The sequence below is a fragment of the Athalia rosae genome, chromosome 2 (assembly GCF_917208135.1).
Source record: "Athalia rosae chromosome 2, iyAthRosa1.1, whole genome shotgun sequence".
NCBI classification, from domain to species: Eukaryota; Metazoa; Arthropoda; class Insecta; order Hymenoptera; family Athaliidae; genus Athalia; species Athalia rosae.
In genome coordinates this window covers 3,328,793-3,341,136 of record NC_064027.1, presented here as the reverse complement: position 1 = coordinate 3,341,136, position 12,344 = coordinate 3,328,793, and the positions used below count along the sequence as shown (strand labels likewise).

The window sequence follows — 12,344 nt, the reverse complement described above, 5'->3', positions numbered from 1 at the left end:
CGCGACGCTCGCGGCTAAATACTTACACCAATGGCGAATCAATCTCCTTCCAGTCGCGGACGGGGATCCGAAAAAGGCCCCCCTCCGAAAACTGGGAGCGAAAGCAATAATCGAACAAATTCGACGAATATCTTACCCCGCGGCGAATCCATCCGCAGGGGTGCGGTAATAAAAAAATAGTAGGAGACGGATGACAAAGTTCGTTCGTATTCTTTTCTTCTCGAATTCGGTCTTTCTCCTCTCCTCTCGCCCGCCGCCGCGGATCGGGTGATCGGCGTGTCACCGCAACTAGGTTTTATCTGTGCGCGGAGCGTATCGCTCGCGCCACAAAGATACGCGGTAAATGGTCCGTCCGACCGCGGCGGGTACCGAAGAGGGAGGGAGGACACCCGCGGTCGGAGAGACGGGGGAGATGAGATCGGCGAAAGGTCTCGTCCCGGCGGGTCGATTGGGCGACTCCGAGTGAGATCTATTGCTGATTTTCTTGCGGCGGCGAGCGCTGGCCGCGACGGGGAGGACCGAGTGCCGAGACAGAAGATCCACCGTTTCGGATCCGAGGTCCAATTGCGGACGCGTCGGATACGTACCGGACGATGGCCTTCTATTCGCGTTCGACGGGCACGTAGACAGCGGACGTACGCGGGGAGACGATCGAGAACGACCGGTGAAATCGGTACGAAGTCGTTCACGTGCCACGTGACGAGTCAACGCACAACGGAAATCTGACGCGCAACACCGACTCCGTTACGTTCGGACGGGGGGGCTACTCGACCGTGCGCTGACCGTCGGTCGTTCCACCTTCCACCTTCCGCCTTCCACCTTCCGCCACCTCCCCTCCCCTCCCCTCGTATCCTGCCCCCGACGCCAAAGGGTGGAAACGCGAGCTCTCCCGTTATATTGGGTAACGGAAACCTTTTTGGGGGAGAAAAGCGGCGGGGACTCGATTCCGCGTCTCTTCGAAGCCTTGGAAGAGCGGCGAGTGTCACGGATACATACTTGATCGCGACGACGAAATATACCGCGTGTGCGGTATGTACGCGTTACAGGGTTGCGATGCACGGGTATCGAAAAATTTCCTGTTTCACTCCAGGAAGAGTGCAGTCCGGAGGAGTGAAGACTTTCTTCGCTTTACTTCCCGCACTTTTTATTCCATCCCCTTCCCTTCCCCGCCACCCCTCCCCCCCCCCCCCCCCCCGGAAATTCGTAGACCCCGCGCGGACAAAGTCTTGGCAATCTCTTTCCCCCGTTTCTACCCTGCCGAGCCCCCGTCGCCGACGTTTGAATCCTAGGTCGGATCTTTTCAGCCACCCGCGATCTCCGCGAGACTCTCGTTGGCGTTTCCTTCCCTCTTTCTTTTTTTTCTTCTCTTTTTTCTCTTTTCTTTTTTCTCTTTTCTTTTTCTTTTTCTTTTTTATTCGTCTCTCCTCTTCGCTCTCGTCGTGCGATACCACCTATATATCTATAGAGAGTCGAAACCCGCGGTGAGTCGACTGCCAGCTGCCTTCCGTGCAACCAACGAGCCTTGGCAGCGACTCGGCGGTGTGGTTCCCCTCTTCTTCACCCGGTTCTCCGACGACCGCACTCCTCCGTGCCATGCGTGGAATCTCTGAGGATTCTCTCGCTCGCTCCGCCGGTTACTCGCCTCTCCGTCTCGACTACTACCGTAGGCGTTCGGGACCGCCGCCTACGAGGCGGATGCCGAAGTCTTGTCAAAGGCGTAATGACGCCCGGACAAGTATTGTCCTGCCGACGCTGTCCCGCGGCACGGTCCCGTAAGGGCGCACGGCCGACGCCGCCCGTCCAGGACTCTAGCCGAGTCAGATATGAATCTTTCCGCTGCAGCTCGGCCGCGGATCGGAGAAGGACGAGCTCGGGGAGATAGAGGAGTAGGGGGGGGAGGTGGAGGAAAAGGGAACGTGGGGGACACCGACCGGCGAGATGCGCGGTTCTAATAATTTATTCAGTTTGGGCCCGGACGTCGGCCCTCGCGTTCGTCCGCGGCACATCACTCAGGACGGGGTTCCGCCCCCAAGGATATCCTTGGCATGTAGATTGTGGGTACCTACCACCTATACACGTATACGACGTAGATTGGTCAGATATACCCCGAACCGATCCCCGTCGAGAAGACGAGGAGGAACTCGGGCCGCGCATCGCTTATGCGTTTTCTCTACGGTCCCGGTGCAGAGCGTTCGAACGCCTCGGCCAAGAGCCGCGACCTTTTCGACCTGAATTTGAATTTTACGGGACGCTTTAGAGCCATCCACCTCTTGCCGTGGACTCGTACGCGGCTCCGAGCGGTCCTTTAAGTATCTCTGACGATGCTTTCGGACGGATCGTAACTCGTGGTCTACGACGGCCACCGTAACAAAGAGAGAAAGATTCGGATGAAAATTCGTCATTCGTAACGCGGTCTATAGCTCACCAAATATCTCAATTCGTAACACCTTGATCACGAGCTGCTTGACGCAACGATTCAATAATTAAGGGCTCGCGATTGCACACTTTTCTTGCAAAAGTTCTCAAAAACAATATAAAAAGTGACCAAATTTGTTTTTACTATTTTTTTGCCATCACAGTCAATTCAAAAAAACCGACAGCATTTAATTAGCTTCTAATTAGCGTTCAGTTATTCCAATCATTGTTTCAATGATGTTCCAAATTGGTAATTCTAGATCGTCGTATACGTTCTACGGCCGGTTGCCTTGACTCGGATCGGATGACTTTGTCCGTCGCCGATACGTACGAGTCGAAAGTGTCGCGGGGATATGTTTTTTTTTTCTCCGCTCGGGTAATAAGAGCGCTGATATTCCCCTCGTCCGATGGAAAAATCTAGGCAACGTGGTCGCGACTGTCCGCGAAAATTCAACGGACGAGCGGAGGATTCCACGCGGGCGGTCGGGCGAAGAATCAATAAATGTTACGTGCCGACGTAAACCAATCTGTTCTGGGAAAGTCTAAACAAATCGATCCTGCGGGGATGATCCGTTCCTAAGTCGTAAGCCTCTTTGTTCCGTCGCTAAAGACCAAACACGGTCTTTATCTCTGACTCTCCGCCGCCGCTCCCTCACTCCTCGTCCTCGACACCCTCGGACTCCCCTCGTCACCGACCGACCGACCCAACGACCGACCGACCGACCGACCGACCGACCGGCGTTCCTCACTACCGCTCTTTAGTCTCGAGCTGGTATCCCGCAGCACTCAACGGAGGCTGCTCGTTTATCTAAATGGCTACTGGGTGGGCTGTCTGGGTCCGTTTGGTCCCGGCAAACGAAGGTTACACCCGCAACGCGTCAACCGTTGAGATCCGTCTGCCGTTAGGGAACGGAATGAAAATAGTAAACCGCGTGGAAACGGTGGTGGGATTTATTCCACACGCCAGGTATATCGATACCCGACGCCTCGGATCTCGTTTCGTTCGAATATCACGTCCCGGTGTCGGTTGGCGTTGGGCGATCGACGATCGTATACTAATACGAATCGATAAGAGCGGACTTCTGCGTTCTTTGACTTCTCCGCGTTATTTACACATTCGTCGGTGAAGATTTCTGGTCGTCGTTTGGTGAGCGAGCGAGCGGGAGGGCGGACGGGCGGGCAGGATGTACCGCGTGAAAGACATTTGAGTAGCTCTGTTTAGACGAGGAACTTGTCGACGTAACTGCCGCGGAGCGTTGAGCTATAAGAGCCGCAAGAGCGATGTTATACGAAGGAATTCCCGGTATAGCCCGGTGGACAGCTGCGTATGGCTTGCCCGAAAGTCCCCGCCGCAACTCACTCTCGGTTTTCGTTTGTTTAAACTGCAGATGTTTGCCTCTTGCCTGACTAATACGACGCGCCTTCCCGCGATCCTATCATCGATCGGTAGTGGGCGGCATTCGCCCGACTCCGTATTTCCGTCGACAACGAGAAAATTTCAGATCCGTCTCTCGATATCCAAAGTCCTCCTCGATATCCGATCGTGTTCGCGCAACTCCGCGATCGATACGACGCGGAAGCCCGTCGTTTCTGGAATATTTTCACCCCTCTTCGTTCGCATAAGTTTTACGTTCTGTATATGTACCTATATCTTACAACAACGTACGAATACGCCGATAAAATTCTACGCATACAATTCGAACCGCGAATGAATAGATAACGAGAGCGATGCGTAGCGGTCGTAATTTGATACGCGAATGAAAAATCCGCGTACATCAAACGCCACCCGGTAGGACGTCGAGGCACTCGGGGACACCTCCGCGGAAAGGCCGACGTCTCCCCTCTCGGCGTCCCTCCCTCGCCGCGGTGCCACCGTTTCACTTCCCAGCTCGGCGCGCGTCTTTGACGGCCCGTTTGCCGACGAGAGGTCGCGCGAACGAATCCCACGGTATACCGGGTGTCCGACCCGCCGGCGAACCGCGCCGATACATTCGATTCCACGACGAATAAATCTGCATACGAATCGCCGAGGGGGGGTAATATAATCGCGAGGCGTAACTACACGTAGCCCGGCAAGAGTCACCGGTGTACGCAACGGGCGTACGAGTCCGAGGTGATACGTCGAACCGTATCGGAAAAGAATAGCAGCTGCTCGCGTCTTTTCATTAGTAGGCGATGCGTCTGTCGGACGCCGTTGACGCAATATCCCCGAGGCGTCGCGGTCGCCAGGCCCGTTCGTTGCATCGCCTCGCTTCTGCCTCTCATTAACACACGCTCGGTCTCCGGGTCTCTCCCACTTTGTCCTCAGGGTGACCCCGTAGAAGGCGTCGATCGCCGGACTGCGACCGTGTGTCGTGGAACGAGCCCGGCAGACCACCACGTGACCGCGACTACGCCACAACGGCTCCGCACGCTTGTTACACCCTGATACGCGTCTGGTGACGTAGAGAGTTACGAGACGAAGACAGGATGCCAAACACACGCCCACGCCTCTCTGACCGTGGATAATCGCCGCGTTAACTACCTGCTCGGACGGGATCGTTCTAAAATTGTGGACGTCGTCGTCTATCTCGGGGAAAGGATCTTTGACCAACGGCGTAGTTTTTCGTCACGCGATTAAGCGTATCTCTGCGTATACGGTATACGGAGTGCGGAATAATAGAGGAGACTCGAGTTTCGAGGAGGAATCGATCGGCGGACGTCCACCGGGGCGGTTAGGTGCGAAATTGTCGTTGCGAGCCATGTGCTCCGTTACCGATAACGTGTATATACACGTAACGCGATAAATACATTCCACGCGTCTGGCGACGTCGGCGCGTTTCACTATCGCCGGCACCCCCGTTAGACGGGTACCGCGATCTCCACTCCAGACGCGCGGCAGCTTTGTCGGATACCCTGACCACAACCCCTTAACCGAACCACGAACTCCCACGAGTTTAACTTCACCCTTCAACAGGTGTTTTACTGAAATACAATATATAAGCGCACGCGCACTACAACTTTCACGAGTTGCGAAGTTGTTTCCAACAATTTACCTCTGATTTTGTATCGAGTCCCGCGACCTGTGTGCCGCTATCCCCGCATATATTCCGTACACCTGAACATGTGGATGCGATTGTCCGGTTGACCACTCCTCCGTTTCTATACGAACGTACGGCTGACTTCGTCCCCCCCCCCTGCACGTTCGATGCGAATATGCGTAAGCATTTGCACATTTACACATTAGCGCACGTATGTAACCAACGTGCGAATGTGTGCATAGGTACAATACCTGCACGTTTTTCGAATTTACGCTATGCGCTTTATACCGTAAACGCGCACATCGGACAACGACAACGCCCGTCTGCTGCTCTTACGCAACGCCTCAGACGGAATACAAAGTCCACGTCTCATTTATTGCCAGAAAAGCAGAGGGCAAATTCGAAGGGCAAATCAATCGGGAGTACGATTTCGGATGAAATTCATACCCCTCGTCTGGATTGCAGTGGAAAGCTCGATAGACCGGAGATGGCGTACAATTTTCGCTAAATTTGAAATTAAAGAATATCAGTTTGAACTCGTGAAAAAAGAAGTCGAGCATCGCCGAATCGTGCGGATCAAAGAATTAATCGGGAATTGAGTCGCGTCGCTGGATGGACTTGATTTTCTTTCTCGTGCTTTTCTCGCCGAAAGATTTCTACATTACTAACGTTTTACCGGAAGCTTTGAACGCGAGGAGATATTCTCGACTGCTCGTAGGACGTTGCCCTGTAGCAGCCGGTATCCGATGTCTCGTCGGTACAGCAGGGATTTCAACCCCTAGTTTGGTACGGGAGCTTTACGCCCGTGGAGCTAGTTCGGTAGAAGCTTTTCGAGGAAGCTCGATTCCGTGCGAACGGTTCGCGAGATGACCACGGGATGCCACCACCTTACCGAAAGCGGCGATCTCCCTACGATTTCCCATTGTTACCAAGTGTTGCGTATTCAAAAAATAACCCGCGAACATCTTTGCGTTTTCAATGGCGCCATTTACGTCGGAGTTCACATTTGGAAATAGTTTGGAGCGCTCGGAAGATATCGAGTTTTTGCCTCACCCTCCGTCCAATTACTCGCTGCTGTGTCTCAAACCCGCGATCGTAAATATAAAAAGGTATAAATTTCTACTTTTTTTTTTTTCTTCTCTCTTTGCAGTCCTTGAATGGCGCCGAAGGCACAATACCCCCTGGACGAGTTTACAAGAAGGTCGCAATCGTCGAGAATTTCTTCGACATCATACATGCGGTGCACGTCGACTTGGAGGGTCGTCCTGGAAAACACGCCGGCCAAAAGCGCACGTACCGGACGGTGAGTTTTGCCTCCTTATAGACACATTCGACTCGGCGGCGGTTCGACCTCTCCGTAAAGTATCGCGACGATCGTATAGTTATGTATGTACGTAGGTGAGCGATGTGTACGTGCGGGATGTACGGTCGCACCGCAGTTTAAGGTGAAAGCGTCGTAACCACGTTCACCGAGAGTGCGTAACAAAATCAAAATACTGTTACGCACGAAGAACTAACGTTGCCTCGCGGCCGCGTTACGCAACGTTTATTTTATTTTTTTTTCCACCCACCTTTGAACCGCGCGAAGCTCCGCTACGCGTTTCTTGGAGCGAGCGGCTAACTTTGCCGTACATTTTTTGTCCGACTTTTTTCGTTCGCGGGGTGATAGAAAACCCGTTCGAAAACTTTGATAGACTCGCGATATTATTATTGAAAAGTTTCCCATTCAGCCGGCGCATCCGGTAGACCGAGGTGCGTCGCGGTATTTACTGAATATCGGACAAACGGAAGGATCGGCGTACGTGTACGGTATATATATACGGTTAACTCTCGTATGTATATCAAGCCATTCAAGCATTGAACAGTTCTCGAAAAGCCGATAGCGGGCGACGGCATATTGCAGAATTTCTCGTTTTATGCGGAAGTTATATCGTCGTAGATTCACGCGAATATTTCATCTCCCTCTATCCCTCGTTCGCGACATTCCCGTCTTCGTCACCGCTTCCTCCTTGCTCTCTAGCCGCTCCTCGTTTTCCGTCGCTCTTTTGCTCCCTCTAATGTGAGCTCTCCCCATCTTCATCCATTTTACTCTCTCCCTCCCTCTCTCCCTCCCTCTCTCTCTCTCTCTCTTTTTCCCTCTCACTCGCTCGCCGCGATCTGCTTGTGATTCAAAACCTAAGGACACTTGTTGCATTGCCAGCTTACACCCGGCGCACACTTGAACGGAGCGTCGAAACTATTTTGTCGCGAGTTCGGGAATCATACGGGACCGACGTACTCTTCAATTTTTGACGGTCGAAAACTTCGTCTCCGGATCCGGAATTTTCGCTCCCCGATTCGCGATTCCTCCGACCGCTTGAACTTGGACGTTGAACCGGTCGTTATCCGAACGTTGTGGTCGACTGGATTTCTCGTTAGACGCGGTTCGGAGGCTCGTCCGCCTCTCGCGATCGCAACGTTCACAATTCAGCTACGGAGCCGGGGACGAGTTCTTTCCCTATCGGCAAAAAGTTTTTTCAACGTCGGCAAACAGCGACGCGGCTTCTCTCTCTCAACGGGAAAGGAGACGCGCGACGGCTATAGCTATCAGAGTCCAATGAACCGGTTTCTATAGATCTCGGCTAGACTCGAACTTGTAATTGCCACACCGGCGCAAATTCTCACAGATTCGTATTGGCGTCGGCTATTAGACGCTCAACGAGTCGCAAAATACCTCGAACGAACCCCCCTCCCCCCCCCTCCCCCCTATTTAACGGCAGCCAACGTCATAATTCCTCCAATTCTTATTGTCGTTCGAGTCCGCCGACCGCGGTATAATAGTCAATATAATGGACCCACACGCGTGTACAATTCCGGAGTGATATCTGCCGTCTGCGTATCGTATGTATGCCAATCGGGCCCGTCTCTGTTTCGCAGTCAAGTCTTAACTGAACCTACATTATCATATTACACCGCGCGAGGAAGATATCCACGTATTTATTACACACGTGTGGGTACGCCTGTTATACACCCATCCGTCAACCTTGGCGCTCCAATCCTACCGTGGTATGCCGGTAGCTCTTTTTATTTTTAATGCGAACTCTGATTAAGTTATTCGCCTCCACACCCCGTGTATACGGCCGAATCTTTTCAAGCTGCCTCGGGCGAAATACCTGACTACGATACAAAGACATCAAAGCGATTTTTTCTCGCTCTCGAACGCCCGTACTTTCGACACGGATCCTTCGCGCTTTTTTCGCGCTACGACATTTTAGGGAAACACGATCGGGATTATTATGGCGAACGGACGTGTTCGCGCAAAGGTGTGCGAATCTATTTCGCGACTCGCCGGCGATTTTGCTGCGTTCACGAAGGGCTTTACAAGCTTGGTTTTTTTTTTGCTTTTTCGTTCCAGATCACCGAAACCTACGCTTTTCTTCCCCGCGAAGCTGTGACCAGATTTCTCCTCGGTTGTACCGAGTGCCAACGACGCCCCAGGACACCCAGCCCGACAAATCTCTCCGCCCAGTCCCAGACGCCCTTGGCGACGTCGGTGACGCCAACGAGTCCGACGCCTGCTACCACCCTATCAGCTTCGCCGGTCCAGACCAGCCAAAGACCCAGGGAAGCGAGCCACGCCCCGGAAGGGAAAAGTTTATTCAATTACAGGCATCCGAAGCACCAAAAGGCCGCCGTGGAAAAGACGGAGCAGGAAGCAACCGCAACTACCGGCGGCCCCAAGGACAAGGAGGAAAAGTACAACCCGTTGAGCATCACGAATCTATTGAAGAAGGATCCCCCGACTTCGAATTTCTCCACATCGTCAACGACGACGGCCACCACGACCACGTCGACGACCGCCGCTTCGATCGACAATATCACCGACTCCCGGCGAACGCCGGAATCCGATCGGGCCAGCTCCAGGAGTTCGGCCTCCTCCAAGAGGAGGAGAATGCTTCCGGAAGGTCGAACTCCCTCCCCGCAACCCTCTACACCGTTGGCGCGACCTTGGAGTCCGAGTATCGACCCGAAAGACACCCCCATCGACTACAGCCTACCCATAACGACGACGTACTTGAAGCACCAGCAGAGGGTACTCGCCGAGAAGACGAAGGCCTCGAAGGCTTCGGAAGTACCGCGCGTCGACGTCCAAGTCGTGAATACCCTCGACACGGAGTCACTCGAAAGGGAGAGATTCTCACCAGCCGCCGGGCTAATCGACACAAATCTCAACTTGCTCGCTACCATTCAGCACCTTCATTGCCAGGTGATGCTCGCACTCACCGAAAGACTGCGACCCGCCGTACTACCGGCGTCTCTAGTTCTCCCCCAAGCCTCGTCGATATTCGCCACGTCCATGCTTCATCCGGGGATATCAATTCCTTCGATAATAAACCAAAATCATTCCTGAGTTCGATCGAATACCGCGAGCCACCTGCTCGCGTTACACATTCGCTAACATGGATAATAAACGTCCCGTTGAAATTTTTATCGCAATTCGCAAATCCCCGTATATAATTACACCAAGGAATTATCAGCTAATGAATTTTTTAAATATTACATATATATATCTATGTACATTATATATTACAGAAACTGTCTCCCTTTAGCGAGTTTCTCGACAACCCGTGTAACGATATCATAACCGTCATGTTGACTTTAAATTTTTCACCTCTGACTATAATATACGCTAAAATGGTACGAGAAATTTATGCGCCTATATAAATACATAATATACGTACATGCGTATGTATGGATTTATATGTAAAGGTATCCGTACGTCATGGTTAATAATTACTCACACTATACAGAAGTTCACATTTACTAACGATTTAAAAAAAAAAATAAAATAATAATAAATTAAATCAAGGTGAATTTTTTCTCATCACTTATATTATATTGTATTAAATGTATATTGTAAACACTAGTTCTCAAACTCTTGATGATATGATAACTGTCTTAACTCTTTTTCTCGTTACGTTTAGGAAGAGCGATCGAAGCTCGTCTTAATTCCGTCTCTACGTCATCGTATCAATGTGTTACAATCTAGAAGAAACATTAATCGCCGTATTGAAAAAAAAAAAAATGAAAATTATAATTATAATGATTATAATTATATATAATTATTTGGTCGTGTCTCATTGCTAGAGGAAGTAGCTTATCTGTATAACATAATATGAGCCTTAACTAATATTAATTATTGAATTAATTCCAATAGTCCATAGGATAGCCATATAGATTAGTTGAGAATTGCTATTATTATGACGTGTTTACACCATACCACGTATGCGTGTAACTGTAGAGAGTTTAGATTTTGGCAAACGTTAAACGTTGAAATGTCTTTAAATAAATAAATAAATAAACAAATAAATAGATTATCATTACACTGCGAAGCACCGAACCTTCTAATCTTGTACATAACATTTTTGTTGTATCGCATAACGTACATACTATAGCACGTTATTATTTACTATGATTATTGCTATCGTTATTTTTACCAATACACTTTTTATCATTAATATTATTATTGATTTACCATTATTATTATTATTATTATTATTATTATTATTATTGTCATTATCATTATTGTATTTAAAAGGCACACGGATGAAAAGGAAGATATACATGATATTAAACACTAAATCATTTTCTCTACTTTATTTTTTCACCATGCGCCTGAATTGGACTTGTTTCTGGTAATTTTTTTGTTCATCTATCTTCAAGTTTTGGTCAATGAGTGGATGCTCCGATCAGTGGGATAATAGTTTTGCTTTTGATAAAACGAACATTGAAGTTGTTCGTTGCAAAAAAGTAAGAAGAAGTAATTGGTTGTCCGCCGAATGAATTCTGACACGGATCTTCGGCGAGAGGAGGATGGGAGAATTCAGGATCGCGGCAAACGCATTGAACCGCGGTACGTCGTTTCCGGTCTTTGGTATAGTTCCTTTACAAATCGTCAAATGGACCTGACGATCCGAAGTCTAATCCGACACGCAGAATTCGGTATCTAGAATCCCGGGACTAACTCTGCCCCACTTTATCCGTTCTTACTCTTTCATTCTATCGTCCTTTACTTCGTCCTTCGTGCCTGCCCGTTCGTTCCACGCAGGTTGTTCGAAGCTCGTCCCACCGAGGGTATACCGAGCCGTATATACCCAACTACCGTTCGCCCGTTCCTACGTCCGTTCGTTTGTTCGTTCGTTCGCCCAACCGACCCCCCGGCAAGTCCTCCTCTCGTCTACTTCTTCCCTCTTTTCCTCCCTTCGACCTCAACCCTCAACCCGCCACTCCACCACCCGCCACCCGCCACCCGCCCCCCACCACCCACCGCCCACCACCCCTCACCTACCACTCTTCACCCTCCGTCCGTTACCCCACGCCCCTTAGTCAGCCCTCAGGAAAACTCTGCCCCATCCCCAACGCTTCCAATAAGGCTGCCACCCAAACCTATCCACCACCCTCCACGACCGGAGGCCCTCGCTTCGCTCTTGCTTCAGCATTGTTGTTATCGATTCCTCGGTGGAGCGTGTTTTTCTTGGATTTTTCGTGGTTTCCTTCTACTTTCGTTGGCTCGAGTACTGTACGAGGAATAGAGCGAGCTATTGGACAGCGGATACTTTCGGCGGTTGGCGTGAAGAACTCGGATCGTTTGTTCGCAATTTTGGACGAGCGTCCCGCAACTTTCATTTGTTCCGTCTCGTTCTAATTTCTGGAATAAATGTAGGCCGAGTATAGCGACTCTGCATTTTCTGCGATGCATATTTGGATGCCACTGCAGGTCGCGACTGAATTCGCGAGGCCGAATCGCAGTCGGTCAACCCAGTGGTCCTCTTCGTCCTCTCATACGGTGGGGGAAAATGTAGTTTCTACTTTCAATCGTCCATCCAATTAAGCCGTCCCCATCCGATCGCCTCGAGGCATTCGTACCAC

At 50.7% G+C, this 12,344-nt stretch overlaps 1 protein-coding gene across 4 annotated transcripts in view; it reads left to right on the top strand.

Moving 5' to 3' along the window:
- Window positions 1-11,060, top strand: part of LOC105691888 (mucin-17) — a 34,520-nt gene extending 23,460 nt beyond the window's left edge. For all 4 annotated transcript variants that reach the window (XM_048651106.1, XM_012410689.3, XM_048651107.1 and 1 more), the window contains exons 3-4: window positions 6,586-6,738; window positions 8,830-11,060. In XM_048651106.1, the coding sequence (XP_048507063.1) occupies window positions 6,586-6,738; window positions 8,830-9,825 (1,149 nt within the window). In that variant the 3' untranslated portion in view covers window positions 9,826-11,060. The remainder of the gene's footprint in view (window positions 1-6,585; window positions 6,739-8,829) is intronic.
- The last annotated feature ends 1,284 nt before the right edge of the window (window positions 11,061-12,344 follow it).